This window comes from Gouania willdenowi, unplaced genomic scaffold (genome assembly GCF_900634775.1).
Source record: "Gouania willdenowi unplaced genomic scaffold, fGouWil2.1 scaffold_332_arrow_ctg1, whole genome shotgun sequence".
Classification (NCBI taxonomy): Eukaryota; Metazoa; Chordata; class Actinopteri; order Blenniiformes; family Gobiesocidae; genus Gouania; species Gouania willdenowi.
This window is the reverse complement of record NW_021145094.1, coordinates 944274-969756: the sequence shown is the minus strand read 5'-3', so window position 1 is coordinate 969756 and position 25483 is coordinate 944274. Positions and strand designations below refer to the sequence as shown.

Genomic DNA, 25483 nt, shown 5'->3' with positions numbered 1-25483 from the left:
ATCGACCAGCCCTAATTTTGTGTATTTTTGTATAAATATTTAGTTTTGTGTATTTTATTTTTATATTTTTGTTGTTTGGTGTATTTTTCTGTAATATGTGTTTTATTGAGCCTTTTTGTATATTTTTGTGCATTTCTGTTGTCGTTTTGTGTACTTTTTGTATAATTTTTGTTTGGTTTTTATTTTTATTTTTGGGGAGATATTGGCTCCACACACACACACACACACACACACACACACACACACACACACACACACACACACACACACACACACACACACACACACACACACACACACACACACACACAGAACTTTGTAGCTTTTATTATTAGATGAGTCATCAGTGGCAGTACTAGTTTAATATCATTCCATACTTGGAGAGACTTCAAAAGGTTGTGAACATTTCCTTCCTTTTCATTTAGTTTGTCTTTCAGCCAGCGATGCTTTAACAATATGTCTTTACACACACATTATTATTCTATTATTGTGTGATCAGCTGCACAAAACAACTTCCTGCCTTTCACGCTCACAATCATTCAGTTTATTTCTCATCACCGCACCAGAAAAACAAGACATGTTCATTGAAACTTTCATACATTCTTTAACTTCCTTTATTGTGATGTGTCATTCTGTTATCAGACCCTTTCAAAGTAAAGCTCAGTCCCTGCTGGTGTAGAGACTATTAAACAGTAGATCAGTGGTTCTCAAACCTTTCTGGCTCTAGTTCCCTTTTCTCTGATTTCTGAATCCTGGCTCCTCCCCCTTTGTCCCACTTCAACATTTTACTGAGAAAACTATGTAAAAACATCTATAGATCATAATGATGGAATGAATGAGTGATAACACACATTTTAAATCATCTCATTTAGTAAATAAAACAGTATATAGTTCACCTTTCTGTGAAATAGGGCTGCACAATTAATCACATGTTCATTGTTATCACCATTTTGGCTGCTAACCTAGTCGTTGGGGTCATTTTTTATTATAATTCCATTTTAAAGCTTCATTTTGCAAAACTCCACACACATTGTTTATAAGTAGTGTAATAAAAACTCAGATTTTTCCCTAATATGATAACTATTGTGATTATAATTGTGATTACAGTATTGATAAAAAAATAATCGTGATTATCATTTTGACCATAATCGTGCAGCCCTAAAGTAACAGTGTAGAAACAACTGTTTAAAATTGTGTTTTAATAATAAAAAAGGCAACTCCACGTGGGGTCACGACCCTAAGGTTGAAAAACACCAAATTAGTGGCTCCTGATCCTGAATAGATTTATGTGTATAGTTTTGATCATTTCCAGTCATCACAGGCCTGGGGACGGACCCTGTGTTGATATTGCTAATGCTAATGCTAATGGTGTAACTTCTCCAACAGGCTGTAATTAGACACACTTAGGAACCCTAGCTAACCTTCCTGGAAGCAAACAAAGAAGGCATTTCTTCTTCTTCTTCTCTCCATGGTTGTGTTGTGTTGGAGAAGCTTTCATCATGTTCTGGGTTACTACGGTAACACATTCAGAGTACAGCCCAGGGTGGGTTATGTAATGCATTATAGTGGACTTTTCTTAGACTTTTGGATAAGCAGATCAGTGACGACGAAGCCGCTCTGAGGCGCACGCCTGTGTGTGTGTGTGTGTGTGTGTGTGTGTGTGTGTGTGTGTGTGTGTGTGCGTGCGTGTGTGCGCGCGCCTGTGTGTGTGCCTGTGTGTGTGCCTGTGTGTGTGCCTGTGTGTGTGCCTGTGTGTGTGCCTGTGTGTGTGCGTGCGCTGTTAGCATTGGTTGGTACTTAGTCCACTTTAGGTTGTTCTATGAATCTGTGATAACCACATTTATTTATTCATCTGAATAATATCCACTGTTATCCAGGAACGTTTATTATTATTATTATTATTATTATTATTATTATTATTATTATTATTATAGTCATCTTAAAGATGGAAATCCTGGTTTTAATCACTAATAAAATGGGTTTAAAAAAACATTTTTAAATTACAATTACACCTTCAATTATCCACTTCTTCCAATTACAATTAAAATCACAATTACTGTTTTCCCCTGAAAGTCAATTACAAATACATTCTCATTTACTGAACCTTTAATAAAAAGCCCCATAAAACTTTAGCTTTCTGTTAGCATCTCTAATGCTAAGTTAAATCAGCTGTAAAATACACTAATAAATATTATCTATTTGTCTAATTAGTTTCTCATCTATTGATTACCTTGTTAGGCTTCCTAATCAATGAATATGTTGGTATTAATAGTTATGGTGTGGGCGTCACTATACAAATAGATTTATATTTATTTTTGATGATAAAATGAAGAAAAGTTGATGTGAAATATATTATAATAATAATTATTAACTATGTATGTGTCAGACATAGAATTGTAACATGGTTCACCAGGTTTGCTTTTAATTCAAATGTAAATTACAGTTTGTACATGTTAATTACAATTACAAAGTCAATTATCTGAAATAAATAACAATTTAAATGTGATTACGACGATCCTATAATTGACCCCAGCCCTGGTTGAAAGTGACCAAAAGGTTTAAAAATCACAGAAACTGGTGTAAAGAGTGGACAAAAACAGACAAACAGTGGCAAAAAAAGGTTCTAATAGAAAATAGCTTTTTTATTTCCTTTATGAGCATTAAAAAAACACAAGGAAATGTACATAATCTTACACAAAGAGTTTTTTCATGATCCCAAACCCCGCCCCTCTCTACAAAGGCCTAGTTTGGTTTTTGATTTTTTAATGCACATAAAGGAAATAAACACGTGTATATTGAAACTATTTAGAAAGTTGTATTTTCTTTCATTGTGAAGCTTATTTTGCCCTAAATGCTATATTTTAATAGTCCGTAGTTTACCCATTTCCATGTGCTAGCACTAAGAGGTTTCCTCAGCAATGGATAACCAACCACTCACCTCCCGCACATGTTTATCTCTGTGCTAATGCTAATGCTAACTGCATGTTGGTCAGAAGCATCCAACCACGGGAAGATGGATGTCTGGGGCCTTTATTTTCCTTTTCTACAGCAAATGGATTGTTTTGACATGGATCTGATTTGATGACAGTTTCTAGACGTATGCTGGTAAATAGATTCTAGATTATGATGATTTATAAACATTGGTATCTGACTAATCCCAGCGCACACCAAATGATCAGGTCTTTATAAATGCTGCGGCTGATTTTCATCATCATTAACATGTCGCGCTCTCTAATTTTCCTGGTTCGGAGAATAAAGGAAATGGGCACATATAGATATTAAGCTTTTTAACAGTGTGAAAACTGGACTTAAAGGTAGAGTTTAGCAGCATTCCTGTGTTTGCAGCATTTGTTCCTGTGGGGCCACCGTATAAAGGAGCTCATTTATTTATTTAATTTAATTATTAGTATTTTTTAATTTATCTGAACATAAAAATAAATAAACTCTCTGTGAAGGATCAGCTACTGAGCAGGTGACGTCTGCCTCCCTGTGTGCACTGAGAACACACTTAAACAATAAATATCACATTAAAAGAAATAAATGATCAAAACCCTTAAAAAACCTTAATAATGACTAAATGTTGGCCCTTGTCTGTGTTTATTTTCACCAATAATTCATCTCATTACTGATTAAATACTACAACACATTTGTAAAAGTTTTAGAAACTATTTACATTTAAAAGCGTGAATGAGGTCCTGCTCCAGATTATCTACACCAGATCAGACCTGACGTGAGATCTGATCATAGCGTACCATCACGTCACTATAGATAAACCCTGAAGCTTGGTGGATTTGGTGGAACACACGCGTTAGGCTTAGATCTGAACGTAGAAACTAGGGATGTAACGATTAATCGTAAGGCAGTTAAAAATCGATTCATAGGTATCACGGTTCATATCGATTCTCTGAAAATTGAATCACAGTACTTTTATTTATTTATATTTATCCTTCTCTTGTCCAGAAGTGTAGGCAGTGGGCGGAATCTGCTACTACTTTCTTTCTGGCCACCTTCTACTCTTAAACATGTTCATAAATGATTCCTTACCCCTTTAGCACCGAGAGAATATCTGTAATATTACGTGAATATCTGTAAAAGTCACGTTTTTCTATTAGCTCTGTCTGGTAGCATAGCATATCTTCTTCACTGCTGGATTAGCTGCATGCCAACCAACCACTGGGTTACCAGCGCCCTCTGCTGGTCCAAATGAAACTTTCTGTAGATGCTTCCATTGCATTTGTTTTAGCCAGAGTGTCTGTAGCTCGTAGTTTTACACGATTAATGAGCCGTTGATAGTAACTAGGTTTCACACTGATCTGATTGGCTATATCGGATCGGCTGATATTTTGCATTTTACTCACTTTAGTGCACAAAGGAGAAAACCTATGCAGTGTTCTCACCAGCGTTGTTGTAGCGGACCGCTACCTTCAGATTTTGATCTCCAACGGAGCAATGGCGCTCCCTACGCTTTCTCTTGAGCAGCGTGGGGGGATTTTCTGTTGTTTTTTCCTTTTTGTATGGGTAGTGTTGTAATAATTGTCGCACACTTGGACACAAAAGGCCCTTTGCGGCGTGCTAACTCTCTTTTTAATCTCCATAAACGAGAAACACACTGTCACTTTAATACAGGCAATCTGCTGGGATGCCCCTGTCTTTACCTGAGGACCCAGAGGACCCCTTCCACCACTTAGTTGCCCCTGATGCTGCCTGTGTACTTCATCCGCTTGGTGACCGTAATTACCGTCCAATATAAAAAGTGTAGCTTCAATCAGACGTAGTGTGGAGAGCACATGAAGCTGTTCGTCATGTTTATACCTCACAAGTGTGTGTGTGTGTGTGCGCGCCCCACCTCTGCTGTGCACCTGTGAATATGGACCATAAGCAACAACAGGTTTTGCGATGCCACAGTCAGGAAATATGTGTTTGCTCTTAATGCTAATGCTAATGCAGGCTTCAGGTATAGTCCCAGTGTGGTGTACCTCCACAGCTTCATCTCCAACTCTCTGTAGTTGACACAGCTGCTGTTCAATGAAATGGTTTAGCTCACATTAACACCTGCTAGTGCTCTGTCTGCATCACATTTTAAAAAGCTGAGTCATGATGTTCTTGTGCTGCCACTCTTCACTTCCTCACATTCACAGGCTGAGTTTAGATCCAGAAACATGTAGAACTCATTGATCAGTGATAGTTTTATTAACTCATTGATCAGTGATAGTTTTATTAACTCATTGATCAGTGATAGTTTTATTAAGTCATTGATCAGTGATAGTTTTATTAACTCATTGATCAGTGATAGTTTTATTAACTCATTGATCAGTGATAGTTTTATTAAGTCATTGATCAGTGATAGTTTTATTAAGTCATTGATCAGTGATAGTTTTATTAACTCATTGATCAGTGATAGTTTTATTAACTCATTGATCAGTGATAGTTTTATTAACTCACTGATCAGTGATAGTTTTATTAACTCATTGATCAGTGATAGTTTTATTAACTCACTGATCAGTGATAGTTTTATTATTAACTCATTGATCAGTGATAGTTTTATTAACTCACTGATCAGTGATAGTTTTATTAACTCATTGATCAGTGATAGTTTTATTAACTCATTGATCAGTGATAGTTTTATTAACTCATTGATCAGTGATAGTTTTATTAACTCACTGATCAGTGATAGTTTTATTAACTCATTGATCAGTGATAGTGATAGTCCTGATGGTGTAAAGCCTGCTAGTAACTGTGCGTACAGAGATTATCCAGCTGACCTGATCTATGATGGCAGTGCACACGTTATTTAAAACAAAGAATTGATTGAGCGACCAACGTAGGATTGTAGAAGCTGTGATTTTGACGATGGATCAGGCAGTGTTCCCCTACAGCTTATGGGTGTGTGTGTGTGTGTGTGTGTGTGTTTCCAGATCTGTCTAAGAACCGTCTGTGTGAGCTTCCAGAGGAGCTGTGTCACTTCATCTCTCTGGAGAACCTCAGCCTCTACCACAATGGGATGCGCTCCCTGTCCTCCAGCCTGGGGAACCTCCAGGCCCTCACCTACCTCAACCTTAGGTATGCCCCCACCCCCCACCACCCCCACACCACAGCCTGTAATAATAATACCAACAACACAAATCAGAGAAAAATATACTGAATAATTAAAAGAACAAACAACAACAAAATACACAGAATGACAACAAAAACACATGCACTAAGAGATAAAAATACTGACTATTACCAGCAACACATAACATGACAACAAAGACACACTAAATGAATGAAAATATACTGAATAATAAAAAGAACAGATAAACAACAAAGATGCACAAATTGACAATAAAAGTGTGTGTGTGTGTGTGTAGCCGTAACCTGCTGTGCAGCCTACCCTCATCAGTGTTCCAGCTGCCCCTCCTCAGGGTTCTGATCGTCAGTAACAACAAGCTGTCGTCTCTGCCCACCTTCATCTACTCCCTCACACACCTCCGTCAGCTGGTAGGCTCCGCCCCCTCATTCGTCCTTCTATCAGCTCCTTCTCACCTGTTCCTCTGTGTGTGTGTGTGTCAGGATGTGAGCTGTAATGAGCTGGAGAGTCTACCTGCAGAGCTGGGTCAGCTGGACTGTCTGAGGGACCTGAACCTCAGGAGGAACCACCTCACTGCTCTGCCTGAAGGTACGCACGCACAACAGGGCTGAAGCCCGCCCCCTTCGCGTTTGATATCATCATTATCTACAGGCCCTGAGCTTTAAAACGCTGTGTCAATCATTCTGATTGGTCAAAGCATTGCTGAACTAAACACATGCGTAACGCCACCAAAGAGTGGAACCAAAAGCAGCATTACGCATGGCACAGCAGAAACCTGAATGACAATAGATGTTTATTTCAAGTTAAACACCCAGTGGTCTGTTACGACCCGTAAGGAATGAACATATTTATAAAGGACACGGGAAAACCAGGATTTACAATTTTAACATTTTTATTTATTCATTGCCAGGATTGCTGGGTTTCCACTGTTTCCTGAGGGGAAAAAAGAGCTATCAACAAAGCACTAAATCCCATGTCCCAAAACTAACAACAAAACAAAGAAAGACAAAGTAACGATTTACAAAGTAAGAACTGAAAGTTGGACCTGACGAGTCAGCTAAACAGAATAAAAAGGTGCAGTTCCAGGTTAACCCTGTACAGGGCCCGCAGAGCTGAGGCCACACCCAAACTAAGAAACGAAAACCAACCCCGTCTAAACCCACCCAAAGAAAACATGAAAACAGTACTACTGATCCCGTCAGGTCTAAACCCAAAACATAACCTTAGAATCAAAAGGATCCAGCTAGTCCAGGCGCGGCTGTCAAACGCTGACCAGACGAGCACGCGCCACCGGCAGCAGAGCAGAGTGAGGGGCGGTCTGAAGTTGGGGAGGGGTGAGTTACACTACTGCCAGCCTATTTATAGGCAGGATAGGTGCGCTGTGCGTCACAGTCAAACATAAGACTAATAATGATTGGAATCAATGTGACTGACATATTACAGTTACACACTTGGTTCCAAACTTGTAGATAACTTTTTAGTACAAAAACATGTTCATCACTACACTTACTGCAGTTAATGTCCATACATTATAAAAAAAAATATTATTGCAATATGGTGATATTTCATCCACGATATGTGTCACTGAAGAAATTCAGAAGCCATTTCACAGGAACTACTAAACATTGTTTCACATGAATGACAGGGAAGTAAAACACAGTGTATACAGCACATTAACACACACTGACCACAACTAGTCACGTGTCCTGTGACAGGTTTACATATTTAAGGGAAGACTGAGACAAAATAGTGATTCACTAAAGTATTTATCTTTAACTTTAAATCGTTACAAATCAAATGAAAGCAGAAAATAGTCATTTCAGTGCTAATATTATCTATTCTCTGTAAACATGGACACATCAGTGCTTTATGAAAACTGGAACATTTCACTGCACATGAAAAATAAACATCTCAGTCAGTGCGTTACCCTGGCATTGATGGTCTAGTTCAGCGATTCTCAACAGGTGGGTCGGGGACCTGTACTGGGTGGGTTTTTAAAAAGATTTTATATGCCTGCTTTCAACAGCTATCTTTGGAAAAAAACTAAATTTGGTTTTGGTTGAATTCTAAAAAAAAAAAAAAGTGGGTCACAATTTGATGCATGTGGCAAAATGTGGGTCCCAGGGTGAGACCAGTTGAGAACCCCTGGTCTAGTCCACATTAACACTTTTCTCACAGATCTTCTGTAGCTCTGATGAGATGTTGTTGCAGGTGAAGCTGCTCAGAGCGCCGCTGCTCTTGACGAGAAACGGACAAACTTTTACAGGCACAGCAAAGTTAAGCGGGCACTGGTGGGCTCTGTATTTAGGGGTCACTGATGATTTGCGTAGTTTTTTGGCAGTTTAGACGGTGTTTCAGGTGGTTTAGGAGGTGTTTAATGCAGCCAAGACGGGAGGAGGAGGGCGGTGCACCCAAACGGCGCTCCACAAAAACATTTCCCCATTAAAAAAAAAAAAACTTTCCTTGCCTCACGGTGGAGAATTTCATGCCGATTCTTTCCGCGATTTTGTTAATGTGGATCTTATAGGGCCCTATACTTAACTTGTGCAATAAGGGAAAAAATAAATATTGATATTTGGCACCAGTGAATCCATAACGTACAGCTAGACGACACCTTGCGACATACCGTATCGATATTTTAGCACACCCTCGGTACATTAGTTCAATTATTTCTGCTTTTATAGGCTTATTAGTTTCATACAGTATTTTCTCTTAAACATGATTTATTGTCACTCAGTATCATATATTTTCTAAATTTGACATCACGTGTAAGCACTAATGGTCCTACTTGAATCTGAACAAAAATGAGCTCATTTGTTTTGGGTTTGTGATTTTAGAAGAAAAGTGGCTGGGCCTGAAGAGATTTAGAAGCTCGTCTTCTTCTTTGGTTTTATGGGCAGAAGCGTTGCATACCGCCACCACATGTACAGGAGTTGTAATGACATGCTACACATACACACAGCGAGAACGCCACAAATACATAAATGTGGGAACTTGTCTGTTCTTGGATTTTTTTTGTCCCATTTTGCATTTTTTCTCCTTTTGTGTCCTTTGTTGTTCATTTCCTTATTTTTTTGTTGTTTTGTGTATTTCTCCGTTTGTTTGTATGTTTTTGTAAGGTTTTTTTTGTATATTTTTGTTATTTTGTGCATTTTGTTGTCCTACTACTTGTAATTTTTTGTAATTTTGTATTTATTTTTTTTATTATTTTGTGTATTTTTGTTGTCATTTTTCATCATTTGATGTAATTTTTGTGTATTACTGTTGTTGTTTTGCTTGTTTGTTGGTACTTTTGTGTTTTTCTTTTCTTTTTGTGTTTTGTTGTCATTTTCTGTATCTTTTAAATATTTTTTTGAGTCATTTTGTGTAATTTTGTTGTTGTTTTGTGTTCTTTGGTGTAATTTTGTCGATTACTGTAGTAGTTTTGTGTGTTTTTGGAGTATTTTCTGTTTTTTTCTTGTATTTTCCTGCAATGTTGTAATTCTTTGTATTTTTTCATCTATTTGCTTTTGTTTTGTGTATTTTTCTGTCATTTTGTCCGTTACCTTTGAGGCCACCAGTTGCCCATGTCTGCTTTAAAGCCCTCCATCATCTCTGCCTTATGCAGAAATATCTGAGCTGCCCCTGGTCCGACTGGACGTGTCGTGCAACCGGATCTCCCACGTCCCCCTGTGCTACCGCCACCTCCTGCACCTCCAGAGCATCTCCCTGGACAACAACCCCCTCCAGATGCCTCCTGCCAACATCTGCTCCAAGGGCAAATACCACATCTTTAAGTATCTGCACATGGAGGCCTGCAGGAGGACCCAGGAGGACCTGGACAAACACCTGAGACCCACTGGTTTCAACAGCTGGTGAGGCTCCATTTGTTCTTTAGTTAACTTCCACTCGCAGTCAAAGCTCTACTGACTCTACACGCGTATACCTGCAGCTTGTCAGACCAGGAGCTGTTTGGAGGTCTGGACTCAGGCTTCAACAGTGTGGACAGTGGGAGCAAGAGATGGTCTGGGAATGAGGTAACGTAGTGGAGTAGAAGGTTCTATAGAGCCAGGTAGAACATGTGAACACCCTGTGATGTGTGCAGTCCGCAGACGACTTCTCAGAGCGCTCGCTGCGCCTGGCCGAGCTCAGTAGGGACCACAAGCGCCAGGAGGAGGACGGGTCTGCTCCTGTGGAGGCTCCTAAAGGTTTGTTAACCTAAATATTATTAAGGCATTTGACCCTTGGGGTCAATCTGACCACAGGGATATTTGCCTTCACAAAATCATTGACCAAGTTTTAGTGTCAGACACTTTGAATCCACAAATAAGGCCTTGATAAAACATTGACCTGTTCTCGAGCGCAGTGTTTCTCAAATGGGGGTATGTGTACCACTAGGGATACGTGATGTCACTACAGGGGGTAATAGAGAGAGAGAGAGAATTAACAAATGAACCCCATATTAACATTAACCCTCCTATTATACTTGGGGTCAATTTGACACCATTCAATGTTTATCATTCAAAAAATCATTTTTGACCTTTTTTTTTTTTTACTTCATATTTCATGACTTTTCCTAATTTGATGGGTATAATTGATTAGTTAGGGGATATTGATCTTTCATCCAAATCTTTTCTACAGTGGGGTGCACATTCATAACTCTCACACAATAAACCATAGTGAATGATGTTGCTGACCCCCCCCTTCCTCTCATAAACATATTTATTTACCTATTTACTTACTTTTTTGAAACATATTTGGTGTTATTCGTTATAAAGTCCTCTGTCTCAGACACATCCTCCCCATGGCACCTTTACTGTGAAAGAGCTGTTCTAAAATGATGATATACATGTCATGTGTCAACTCTCAAGTATCAACTCTGCCCCTGCAGGTGAGGGGATGTAAGGTCACACACACACAGACCAGTTTTACACAACTACAACAACTTAGGGTCAAACTGACCCCCAGAGGAACACTAATGTGTGCAATATGTGTTCAGCTCATTGAAAAAATATCATCATAATAATTGTGTGCTTAATCAGTTGTACCATCAAATTAGGAAAAAGTCATGAAATATGAAACAAAAATGTATTTATTGAATGCAGTCAATGATAATAGGAGGTTTGAAAATAGAATGACAAATGTAGTGTGTGTGTGTGTGTGTGTGTGTGTGTGTGTGTGTGTGTGTGTGTGTGTGTGTGTGTGTGTGTGTGTGTGTGTGTGTGTCTGTGTGTGTGTGTCTGTGTGTGTCTCAGCAGTGAATGGGGAGGCGGAGCAGGTGGACCTAGTAGACAGCAGTGTGACTGAGGAAGAGGAGGAGCACATCCTCTCCAAACCCCCACAGGTACCCTCAGTGTGTACCCTACTGCTTCGTCAGACCACCAAACTCACATGTTCTCTCACTGATTGTCAGGTACTAAAGGAAGGAGCTCCACAGGACTCGCCAACATGCAGGTCAGTTCACCTACGTTGGTCCTAATGCTGTGACATCATCAGGACAAGTTCAAGATGTCGATGTAAACATCATCTGTTTACAGAAAGAGAGAAAGTCACAGACTGTTGAAGGACTCCCACCCTAAAGTCCTTCTATCCCCAGGGTTTGTGCATCTTTAACAGTCTGTGATTTCTCTCTAACTCCAGCCACCAGAGCGTGTCAGCGCACTGTTTAAGGGAGCACTCTTCTTCTCTGCTAGATTGTCTACCAGCAAACCTCAGAGTTGGAACTGTCGCCCTCTGCAGTCACAACTGTTTTATCCTCAGTCAAAGCAAACGGCTGTTCTTTTACCTTCAGCTGCTGAGGCACAGCATTCTGTGCACGTTACTGCTCTGTTATTAGTTATAATGACAGTATGGTCCCATTGTTCCCAGTGCTGCCCTCAGACTTCTGTAGATTCACTCCCAGTCAAAGCAAACGGCTGTTCTTTTACCTTCAGCTGCTGAGGCACAGCATTCTGTGCACGTTACTGCTCTGTTATTAGTTATAATGACAGTATGGTCCCATTGTTCCCAGTGCTGCCCTCAGACTTCTGTAGATTCACTCCCAGTCAAAGCAAACGGCTGTTCTTTTACCTTCAGCTGCTGAGGCACAGCATTCTGTGCACGTTACTGCTCTGTTATTAGTTATAATGACAGTATGGTCCCATTGTTCCCAGTGCTGCTCTCAGACTTCTGTAGATTCACTCCCAGTCAAAGCAAACGGCTGCTCTTTTACCTTCAGCTGCTGAGGCACAGCATTCTGTGCACGTTACTGCTCTGTTATTAGTTATAATGACAGTATGGTCCCATTGTTGCCAGTGCTGCTCTCAGACTTCTGTAGATTCACTCCCAGTCAAAGCAAACGGCTGTTCTTTTACCTTCAGCTGCTGAGTCACAGCAGTCTGTGCACGTTACTGCTCTGTTATTAGTTATAATGACAGTATGGTCCCATTGTTCCCAGTGCTGCTCTCAGACTTCTGTAGATTCACTCCCAGGCCTTAACGTTACAGTGACAGCTGTCAGTGGTTACTGTGGTCACATGTTGGCACCACAGAGGGTCAGTCATGGGAATATGCTAATTGTTAAGTCTTGTTTTATACATTTTTAAATGAAGGTGTTCTTCATAAAAACAAACAAACGATGAATAAGGTTTTAGATAAATGAAGACAGAAAGATTAAGGCTAAAGATGCTAATCTTCCCGCTGAATGCTCAGAGCGTTCCAGCGTGGGTCGGCTGTGGCTCTGTTCCAGGTCAGTGCAGGGCAAGTGAAGAGCTGGGAAAAGTCAACAGCCTGGACTTCTCTCCACATGCAGCCTTTTGTTGGCCTGACAGTTGTTATCTCCACTCATGACGTGTCAACACACTGTTTAACATGTATGGCACTGAGCTGTGCTCCAGGTTCTCCTTCTAACATCTGCTCACAGTATGTAATAGAACACTCAATAAGCCTGATGGCATTTCACAATAAGAGCCTTTGTCAACTAAGTGGCTCCAGCATCAGCTCTCAGTAAGCTAAACCAAAATAGCTTTTTGTAGAGACGTCCCCTTTGGACTCAGTTGGAATCATCAGATGATATACAGTATATACATGTAGGAAAACCAAAGCAGCTACATGCCTCATAGGCATAGACAACAACTTTTAAGATTTAGATTTAACAATTATATTTAAGGTTTCAATTTAATATTTAGATTTAGATTTAAAATGTATCATTTAGTTTTAAGATTTAAATTTATTATTTAGATTTAACATTTAGATTTACATTTATATTTGCATTTACATTTAACACTTACATTTAAAAATTTTACATTTCAATTTGGATTCAATATTTACGTTTACGTTTGGATTTAATATTTACATTTAGTTTTAACATTTAGATTAAAATTTTACATTTAACATTTTGAATTACGTGTATTATTTAACATTTAGATTTGGATTTAATATTTACATTTAGATTTAGATTTAATATTTACATTTACATTTGTATTTAAAACTTACATTTAAATTTAACATTTAGATTTAAATTTTACATTTATAATTTAGATTTGGATTTAATATTTACATGTAGATTTAACATTTCCATTTGGATTTAATATTTACATTTAGATTTACATTTAACACTTAGTTTAAAGCTTTATATTTAACATTTCGATGTAACATTTAACAATTAGATTTATACTCAACATTTACAGCTATGTTTAGATTACCTAACGCCTGTAGTTTAGGTCAGTTAGTTACCACATACAGTATGAACAGTAGAGGATGTACTAACTATGTCACCTCTGCTGAGATGAGATTCACTGCAGAGAAAATGAAAAACGTTATTCCATGCTGTGTGAGCAGATGTTTCTGTATACTAGTAGTATTTCCCCCTAATGAAATATACACCTTTAAAGTGTTACAGGTTGACCTGTTGTCATCCTTTCTGATGAAACGTCACCAAACCTTTGAGTGTTTGTGCTGCTTCCTGCAGTGGTGAATTCATTTACTATCTTCATGTCATTTGATGTAGAAATTGTTTTTCTAAACCTCAGTTGTTGTGGAAAGTACACAGCATTCTGCTATGTTGAATGTACGACAAATAAAATAGAGAATGTGTGTCAAACATTTGAAACCAGCACATTGTTGAGGTTATCAGCTTTAATTTAATATCTAACAATCAAGGTTTGCATATTTTCTGGATGTAGCTTCAATAAAAATCAGTTTTGTCAATAGCAATAAACAGTGTTTTTAGGGTCATATTAGAAACATTCTAAAAAGCACTGCTGTTACGACTCAATAACGTGATCAGGACATGGTACTAGGCTCTCTGGTTCTATAGAGAACGTGCTGGTTTACATGATGTTCTGTCTGAAATAAAGAACCATGTGTTTACATTGGTCAGCCCATATGAAAGTTCCCCCTGGGTCATAGTTAGAGAAGCACTGCTCTATACTGTTGGTTAATGTAGGAAACATGTGGTCTCTGCCTGTAGAAGTGGCCGTCCCACTGAGGCCGTGTCCCCGTCCAGCCCCTCCCTGGAGGAGCGTAGGAGGCCTGGGACTCTGTCCCTGTGGCAGGAGAGGGAGAGGATCCAGCAGCAGAGGGACAAGACCAGGTACCATAACATTCTATGTTCTATACTCACTAGTCTATATTAGCACCATTGGTTCTCTATAGACTTTATTATTATTATTATATATATAACACATTCTATGTTCTATACTCACTAGTCTATGTTAGCATCACTGGTTCTCTATAGACTTTATTATTATTATTATATATATATAACACATTCTATGTTCTATACTCACTAGTCTATGTTAGCATCACTGGTTCTCTATAGACGTTATTATTATTATTATTATATATATAACACATTCTATGTTCTATACTCACTAGTCTATGTTAGCATCACTGGTTCTCTATAGACGTTATTATTATTATTATTATATATATAACACATTCTATGTTCTATACTCACTAGTCTATGTTAGCATCACTGGTTCTCTATAGACGTTATTATTATTATTATATATATATAACACATTCTATGTTCTATACTCACTAGTCTATGTTAGCACCATTGGTTCTCTATAGACGTTATTATTATTATATATATAACACATTCTATGTTCTATACTCACTAGTCTATGTTAGCATCACTGGTTCTCTATAGACGTTATTATTATTATTATATATATATAACACATTCTATGTTCTATACTCACTAGTCTATGTTAGCATCACTGGTTCTCTATAGACGTTATTATTATTATTATATATATATAACACATTCTATGTTCTATACTCACTAGTCTATGTTAGCACCATTGGTTCTCTATAGACGTTATTATTATTATTATTATATATATATAACACATTCTATGTTCTATACTCACTAGTCTATGTTAGCACCATTGGTTCTCTATAGACTTTATTATTATTATTATATATATATAACACATTCTATGTTCTATACACACTAGTCTATGTTAGCATCACTGGTTCTCTATAGACTTTATTATTATTATATATATATATAACACATTCTATGTTCTATACTCACTAGTCTATGTTAGCACCATTGGTTCTCTATAGACTTTATTATTATTATTATATATATATAACACATTCTATGTTCTATACTCACTAGTCTATGTTAGCATCACTGGTTCTCTATAGACTTTATTATTATTATTATTATTATATATATATATAACACATTCTATGTTCTATACTCACTAGTCTATGTTAGCACCATTGGTTCTCTATAGACTTTATTATTATTATTATATATATATAACACATTCTATGTTCTATACTCACTAGTCTATGTTAGCATCACTGGTTCTCTATAGACTTTATTATTATTATATATATATATAACACATTCTATGTTCTATACTCACTAGTCTATGTTAGCACCATTGGTTCTCTATAGACTTTATTATTATTATTATATATATATAACACATTCTATGTTCTATACTCACTAGTCTATGTTAGCATCACTGGTTCTCTATAGACTTTATTATTATTATTATTATATATATATATATATATAACACATTCTATGTTCTATACTCACTAGTCTATGTTAGCACCATTGGTTCTCTATAGACGTTATTATTATTATATATATAACACATTCTATGTTCTATACACACTAGTCTATGTTAGCACCACTGGTTCTCTATAGACTTTATTATTATTATATATATAACACATTCTATGTTCTATACTCACTAGTCTATGTTAGCATCACTGGTTCTCTATAGACGTTATTATTATTATTATATATATATATAACACATTCTATGTTCTATACTCACTAGTCTATGTTAGCACCATTGGTTCTCTATAGACTTTATTATTATTATTATATATATAACACATTCTATGTTCTATACTCACTAGTCTGTTAGCACCATTGGTTCTCTATAGACTTTATTATTATATATATAATACATTCTATGTTCTATACACACTAGTCTATGTTAGCACCATTGGTTCTCTATAGACTTTATTATTATTATTATATATATAACACATTCTATGTTCTATACACACTAGTCTATGTTAGCACCACTGGTTCTCTATAGACTTTATTATTATATATATAACACATTCTATGTTCTATACTCACTAGTCTATGTTAGCACCATTGGTTCTCTATAGACGTTATTATTATTATTATTATATATATAACACATTCTATGTTCTATACTCACTAGTCTATGTTAGCACCATTGGTTCTCTATAGACTTTATTATTATTATTATATATATAACACATTCTATGTTCTATACACACTAGTCTATGTTAGCACCACTGGTTCTCTATAGACTTTATTATTATATATATAACACATTCTATGTTCTATACTCACTAGTCTATGTTAGCACCATTGGTTCTCTATAGACTTTATTATTATTATTATTATTATATATATAACACATTCTTTGTTCTATACTCACTAGTCTATGTTAGCACCACTGGTTCTCTATAGACTTTATTATTATTATATATAACACATTCTATGTTCTATACACACTAGTCTATGTTAGCATCACTGGTTCTCTATAGATGTTATTATTATTATATATATAACACATTCTATGTTCTATACACACTAGTCTATGTTAGCATCACTGGTTCTCTATAGACGTTATTATTATATATATAACACATTCTATGTTCTATACACACTAGTCTATGTTAGCATCACTGGTTCTCTATAGACGTTATTATTATTATATAGAACACATTCTATGTTCTATACACACTAGTCTATGTTAGCATCACTGGTTCTCTATAGACGTTATTATTATTATATAGAACACATTCTATGTTCTATACACACTAGTCTATGTTAGCATCACTGGTTCTCTATAGACGTTATTATTATATATATATATATAACACATTCTATGTTCTATACACACTAGTCTATGTTAGCACCACTGGTTCTCTATAGACTTTATTATTATATATATATATAACACATTCTATGTTCTATACACACTAGTCTATGTTAGCATCACTGGTTCTCTATAGACTTTATTATTATATATATATATATATAACACATTCTATGTTCTATACACACTAGTCTATGTTAGCACCACTGGTTCTCTATAGACTTTATTATTATATATATATATAACACATTCTATGTTCTATACACACTAGTCTATGTTAGCACCACTGGTTCTCTATAGACTTTATTATTATTATATACAGTATATAACATTCTATGCTCTATACACACTAGTCTGAATTAGCATCACTGGTTCTTTATAGACTTTATTATGAGTATATTGAACACATTCTATACACACTAGTCTAGATTAGCATCACTGGTTCTTTATAGACTTTATTATTATTATATAGAACACATTCTATACACACTAGTCTAGATTAGCATCACTGGTTCTTTATAGACTTTATTATTATTATATAGAACACATTCTATACACACTAGTCTAGATTAGCATCACTGGTTCTTTATAGACTTTATTATTATTATATAGAACACATTCTATACACACTAGTCTAGCTAATCTGAAAGCTGATTTTTACTACAAAAATGTGACATATTTCAATAATTTACAAAAACATATTTAAAAAAATATTTAACAATTTTAAGTACTTCATTATTTCAGTGTTCAAATATTTTTTTTAAATATATTTTTTAAAAAAACGTTTAAATATTAAAAACAATATAAAAAATGTTTTTAATATTTTAAAAAATTCCATATTTTAAAAATAATTTCCATATTAAAAAAAAAAAAAATCCAATATTCCTGAAGACAAAATGAACATGATGTAATGAATATGATGTAATGAACATGATGTAATGTGGTTGTTTGTCATGTGATGAGAGCAGTGCTAACAGGAATGTGTGTGTGTGTGTGTGTGTGTGTGTGTGTGTGTGTGTGTGTGTGTGTGTGTGTGTGTGTGTGTGTGTGTGTGTGTGTGTGGTGTGTGTGTGTGTGTGTGTGTGTGTGTGTGTGTGTGTGTGTGTGTGTGTGTGTGTGTGTGTGTGTGTGTGTGTGTGTGTGTGTGTGTGTGTGTGTGTGTGTGTGTGTGTGTGTGTAGGGGTGCGTCTCCAAAGAAGAGCAGCTCTCCCAGCGCTAACGTAAGCCCCTCCCCCTCCTCTCTGTCACATGATGGAGACCATCTTTGTGACGTGTTTCCTCTGCTGTTCTCTAGAGTACAGACCATGTGACCTGGGCTCCTCCCACTGCTCTGCTGCAGCGCTCAGGTACACTTTACACTGTAAACAAAGCATCTAATACACAGTAGCATTAGCAGTAATAAAATTAGATTTAGATTTAACATTTATTTTTAAGATTTAAGATTTATATCAACATTTAGATTTAATATTTGGACCCAAAAAGTGGACAATGATGAGACACATCGTCAATAAATCAATTTGAGTCACTACTAAATTTATTGTGACTTCAGATTATAAAACGTGACTTTGGGAATATTTTTGTGTGTGAGATTGTCCATAACATTATAAATATACATGGCAGAGTATGTTTTAATTATTATTACTTAAGGTCTTAAAATCATCCCAGTCCTTTCACCAAGCTCATAAAATAATATTTTTGGCAAAAATAAACAGATTTAGATTTAACATTCACATTTGGATTTAAAATTTACATTTAGATTTAAAATTTACATTTTGATTCATATTTAATATTTACATTTAGATTTTGATTTAATATTTACATTTAGATTTTGATTTAATATTTACATTTAGATTTTGATTTAATATTTACATTTAGATTTTGATTTAATATTTACCTTTAGATTTTGATTTAATATTTACCTTTAGATTTTGATTTAATATTTACATTTATATTTTGATTTAATATTTACATTTAGATTTTACATTTATATTTACATTTAACATGTAGATGTAACATTTAGATTTATTATTTGGTCCTAAAAAATGGACAATGATGACACATTGTCAATAAATCAATTTGAGTCACTACTAAATCTATTGTGACATCAGAATATAATTAACAAAAAGAATTAGATTATCCATGACATCATCAATGTGTATGTCATATTATTATTTAAGGTCTTAAAATCATCTCAGTTCATTCTCCAAGCTGATAATATCATACTTTTGGCAAAAAGAAACAATTATTGTATGAATTTAGTTTCCTAGAGTATAATTGAAACCTTTTATTTTAAGACAAAATGAAACTAAAATGAACCTAAATGTGTAATGCACTGGGATGATTTTTAACCTTAAATCAGAGATGGTCAACTTCAATCACAGGGGGCGGGGCCACAAACATGATTATATCTGATCTGAGGGTCACATGATCAACATTCATGTCAGCATTACAATAACGACCAATCAGATCTCAGCATTAACACGGGGAACAACAAAAATGGGGTGACGACCCTAAAAAGGTTGTGAACCACTGGTTTAGACCCACATACAGTGTTTGTAATATTATCCTGAATATTTTCTTTAGAAGCTCCGAGCTCCCCGAAGACGTCCCCCCCACCACTAGGACAAGCCCACAAACCCAACAGCTTCCTGTTTCGCATGTCCTCCCGCAGCCACTGCAGAACCACAGGTAGAGAACCACCTAGTGCACACATTAGTCATGTCTGGTATGGAGAACATGTTCTCTACTAAAACACTATATACAGTATATATCTATTGTTATATCACACTATAAATATACAGTATATATCTATTGTTATATCACACTATAAATATACAGTATATATCTATTGTTATATCACACTATAAATATACAGTATATATCTATTGTTATATCACACTATAAATATACAGTATATATCTATTGTTATATCACACTATAAATATACAGTATATATCTATTGTTATATCACACTACCATATATAAATATACAGTATATATCTATTGTTATATCACACTACCATATATAAATATACAGTATATATCTATTGTTATATCACACTACCATATATAAATATACAGTATATATCTATTGTTATATCACACTATAAATATACAGTATATATCTATTGTTATATCACACTATAAATATACAGTATATATCTATTGTTATATCACACTATAAATATACAGTATATATCTATTGTTATATCACACTATAATATACAGTATATATCTATTGTTATATCACACTACCATATATAAATATACAGTATATATCTATTGTTATATCACACTATAAATATACAGTATATATCTATTGTTATATCACACTATAAATATACAGTATATATCTATTGTTATATCACACTATAAATATACAGTATATATCTATTGTTATATCACACTATAATATACAGTATATATCTATTGTTATATCACACTATAAATATACAGTATATATCTATTGTTATATTACACTACCATATATATAAATATACAGTATATATCTATTGTTATATCACACTATAAATATGCAGTATATATCTATTGTTATATCACACTATAAATATACAGTATATATCTATTGTTATATCACACTATAAATATACAGTATATATCTATTGTTATATCACACTATAAATATACAGTATATATCTATTGTTATATCACACTATCATATATATTAATATACAGTATATATCTATTGTTATATTACACTACCATATATATAAATATACAGTATATATCTATTGTTATATCACACTATCATATATATAAATATACAGTATATATCTATTGTTATATCACACTATAAATATACAGTATATATCTATTGTTATATCACACTATAAATATACAGTATATATCTATTGTTATATCACACTATAAATATACAGTATATATCTATTGTTATATCACACTACCATATATATAAATATACAGTATATATCTATTGTTATATCACACTATCATATATAAATATACAGTATATATCTATTGTTATATTACACTACCATATATATTAATATACAGTATATATCTATTGTTATATCACACTATCATATATATTAATATACAGTATATATCTATTGTTATATTACACTACCATATATATAAATATACAGTATATATCTATTGTTATATCACACTATCATATATATAATATACAGTATATATCTATTGTTATATCACACTATAATATACAGTATATATCTATTGTTATATTACACTACATATATATAAATATACAGTATATATCATTGTTATATCACACTATCATATATATAAATATACAGTATATATCTATTGTTATATCACACTATAAATATATACAGTATATATCTATTGTTATATCACACTATAAATATACAGTATATATCTATTGTTATATCACACTATAAATATACAGTATATATCTATTGTTATATCACACTATAAATATACAGTATATATCTATTGTTATATCACACTATAAATATACAGTATATATCTATTGTTATATCACACTATAAATATACAGTATATATCTATTGTTATATCACACTATAAATATACAGTATATATCTATGTTATATCACACTATAAATATACAGTATATATTATTGTTATATCACACTATAAATATACAGTATATATCTATTGTTATATCACACTATAAATATACAGTATATATCTATTGTTATATCACACTATAAATATACAGTATATATCTATTGTTATATTACACTACCATATATATAAATATACAGTATATATCTATTGTTATATCACACTACCATATATATAAATATACAGTATATATCTATTGTTATATCACACTATAAATATGCAGTATATATCTATTGTTATATCACACTATAAATATACAGTATATATCTATTGTTATATCACACTATAAATATACAGTATATATCTATTGTTATATCACACTATAAATATACAGTATATATCTATTGTTATATTACACTACCATATATATAAATATACAGTATATATCTATTGTTATATCACACTACCATATATATAAATATACAGTATATATCTATTGTTATATCACACTATCATATATATTAATATACAGTATATATCTATTGTTATATTACACTACCATATATATAAATATACAGTATATATCTATTGTTATATCACACTATCATATATATAAATATACAGTATATATTTATTGTTATATCACACTACCATATATATAAATATACAGTATATATCTATTGTTATATCACACTATAAATATACAGTATATATCTATTGTTATATCACACTATAAATATACAGTATATATCTATTGTTATATCACACTACCATATATATAAATATACAGTATATATCTATTGTTATATCACACTATCATATATAAATATACAGTATATATCTATTGTTATATTACACTACCATATATATTAATATACAGTATATATCTATTGTTATATCACACTATCATATATATTAATATACAGTATATATCTATTGTTATATTACACTACCATATATATAAATATACAGTATATATCTATTGTTATATCACACTATCATATATATAAATATACAGTATATATTTATTGTTATATCACACTATAAATATACAGTATATATCTATTGTTATATCACACTATAATATACAGTATATATCTATTGTTATATTACACTACCATATATATAAATATACAGTATATATCTATTGTTATATCACACTATCATATATATAAATATACAGTATATATCTATTGTTATATCACACTATAAATATACAGTATATATCTATTGTTATATCACACTATAAATATACAGTATATATCTATTGTTATATCACACTATAAATATACAGTATATATCTATTGTTATATCACACTACCATATATAAATATACAGTATATATCTATTGTTATATCACACTATAAATATACAGTATATATCTATTGTTATATCACACTATAAATATACAGTATATATCTATTGTTATATCACACTACCATATATATAAATATACAGTATATATCTATTGTTATATCACACTGCCATATATATAAATATACAGTATATATCTATTGTTATATCACACTATAAATATACAGTATATATCTATTGTTATATCACACTATAAATATACCGTATATATCTATTGTTATATCACACTATAAATATACAGTATATTCTATTGTTATATCACACTATAAATATACAGTATATATCTATTGTTATAATCACACTATATATATATACAGTATATATCTATTGTTATATCACACTATAAATATACAGTAGATATTTATTGTTATATCACACTACACATTATAAAAAATATAGCAGTCTATATCTATTGTGATATCACAACTATAAATTATACAGTATATATCTATTGTTATATCACCTATAAAATATACAGTATATATCTATTGTTATATCACACTACCATATATATAAATATACAGTATATATCTATTGTTATATCACACTACCATTATATAATATACAGTATATATCTATGTATCACAACTATAAAGATACAGATATATCTATGTTATTTCACACTACCATATAATAAATATACAGTATATATCTATTGTTATATCACACTACCATATATATAAATATACAGTATATATCTATTGTTATATCACACTACTCATATATATAAATATCAGTATATATTATTGTTATATCACACTACCGTATATATAAATATACAGTATATATCTATTGTTATATCACACTACCGTATATATAAATATACAGTATATATCTATTGTTATATCACACTACCATATATATAAATATACAGTATATATCTATTGTTATATCACACTACCATATATATAAATATACAGTATATATCTATTGTTATATCACACTGCCGTATATATAAATATACAGTATATATCTATTGTTATATCACACTACCATATATATAAATATACAGTATATATCTATTGTGATATCACACTACCATATATATAAATATACAGTATATATCTATTGTTATATCACACTGCCATATATATAAATATACAGTATATATCTATTGTTATATCACACTATAAATATACAGTATATATCTATTGTTATATCACACTATAAATATACAGTATATATCTATTGTTATATCACACTATCATATATAAATATACAGTATATATCGTTATATCTCACAGCTTTACTGTAATATTAGACATGTGTCATATTTCAGGGAGTGTCTCTGGTGTTGGTGAGTCAGCAGTACGTTCACCTAAAGAAGAGAGAGAGGACATCAAACAGCTACGCCAGGTAACACACACTTCTCAACCTGCGACCCTCCAAAATAAAGGTCCCAGAGAGCGGGGACCCTCCAAAATAAAGGTCCCAGAGAGCGGGGACCCTCCAAAATAAAGGTCCCAAAGAGCGGGGACCCTCCAAAATAAAGGTCCCAGAGAGCGGGGACCCTCCAAAATAAAGGTCCCAGAGAGCGGGAACCCTCCAAAATAAAGGTCCCAGAGGGCGTGTACCCTCCAAAATATGATGTAGAAGTGTCAGAAATGGGAGAAATGTAGCAAAAATACATTAAAAGGATTTAAGAGGAAAGTGATGAAAATATGTTAAAATATGATGAGTTTGGTGGAGTTGTAGAAAAATGGTCAAAATAAGCAAAAATGTATCAATAAATATTTATTATATCGAGAACCCCTGTCTTAGACTACATTATAATAAAAAAATAAAATACCTGAACAATCAAACAAACAACTTAAACAGGAAATGACAACATAAAAAAAAACGTTTTAATTCGTGTAGCCTTCATTTTCTGGTTATTCCATTTTAGAACCAATTCTAATTAACAAATAAACAGTGTTGTTATTTTCTTTTTCTGATTTAAACAAATACAGAAAAAACATAAACCAGATACGCAGCGTTTTTTTGTTTTCTTTGTTTTTTACCTTGTTTTGTGTGATATTTAGATAATGGAACTGAAGTCCACTACACATGGTTTCCCTCCCCAGGTCCTGGACCAGGTCTCCTCACACAATAGGACTGTTTAGGATTTATTTCAGCAGTTTTCTGCTCCTGTT

General features: G+C 33.3%; 1 protein-coding gene across 3 annotated transcripts in view; it reads left to right on the top strand.

Annotated features, from left to right (window-relative positions):
- The window catches only part of lrch4 (leucine-rich repeats and calponin homology (CH) domain containing 4), a 60241-nt gene that overhangs the window by 19237 nt on the left and 15521 nt on the right, over nt 1-25483 (top strand). For 2 of the 3 annotated variants that reach the window (XM_028441815.1, XM_028441812.1), the window contains exons 2-14: nt 5916-6060; nt 6351-6480; nt 6553-6658; nt 9678-9924; nt 10002-10086; nt 10155-10257; nt 11305-11393; nt 11463-11503; nt 14498-14620; nt 18607-18646; nt 18721-18772; nt 20010-20114; nt 24631-24707. In XM_028441815.1, coding sequence (XP_028297616.1) covers nt 5916-6060; nt 6351-6480; nt 6553-6658; nt 9678-9924; nt 10002-10086; nt 10155-10257; nt 11305-11393; nt 11463-11503; nt 14498-14620; nt 18607-18646; nt 18721-18772; nt 20010-20114; nt 24631-24707 — 1343 coding nt within the window. The remainder of the gene's footprint in view (nt 1-5915; nt 6061-6350; nt 6481-6552; nt 6659-9677; nt 9925-10001; nt 10087-10154; nt 10258-11304; nt 11394-11462; nt 11504-14497; nt 14621-18606; nt 18647-18720; nt 18773-20009; nt 20115-24630; nt 24708-25483) is intronic. The other variant, XM_028441814.1, reaches the window with a different exon arrangement.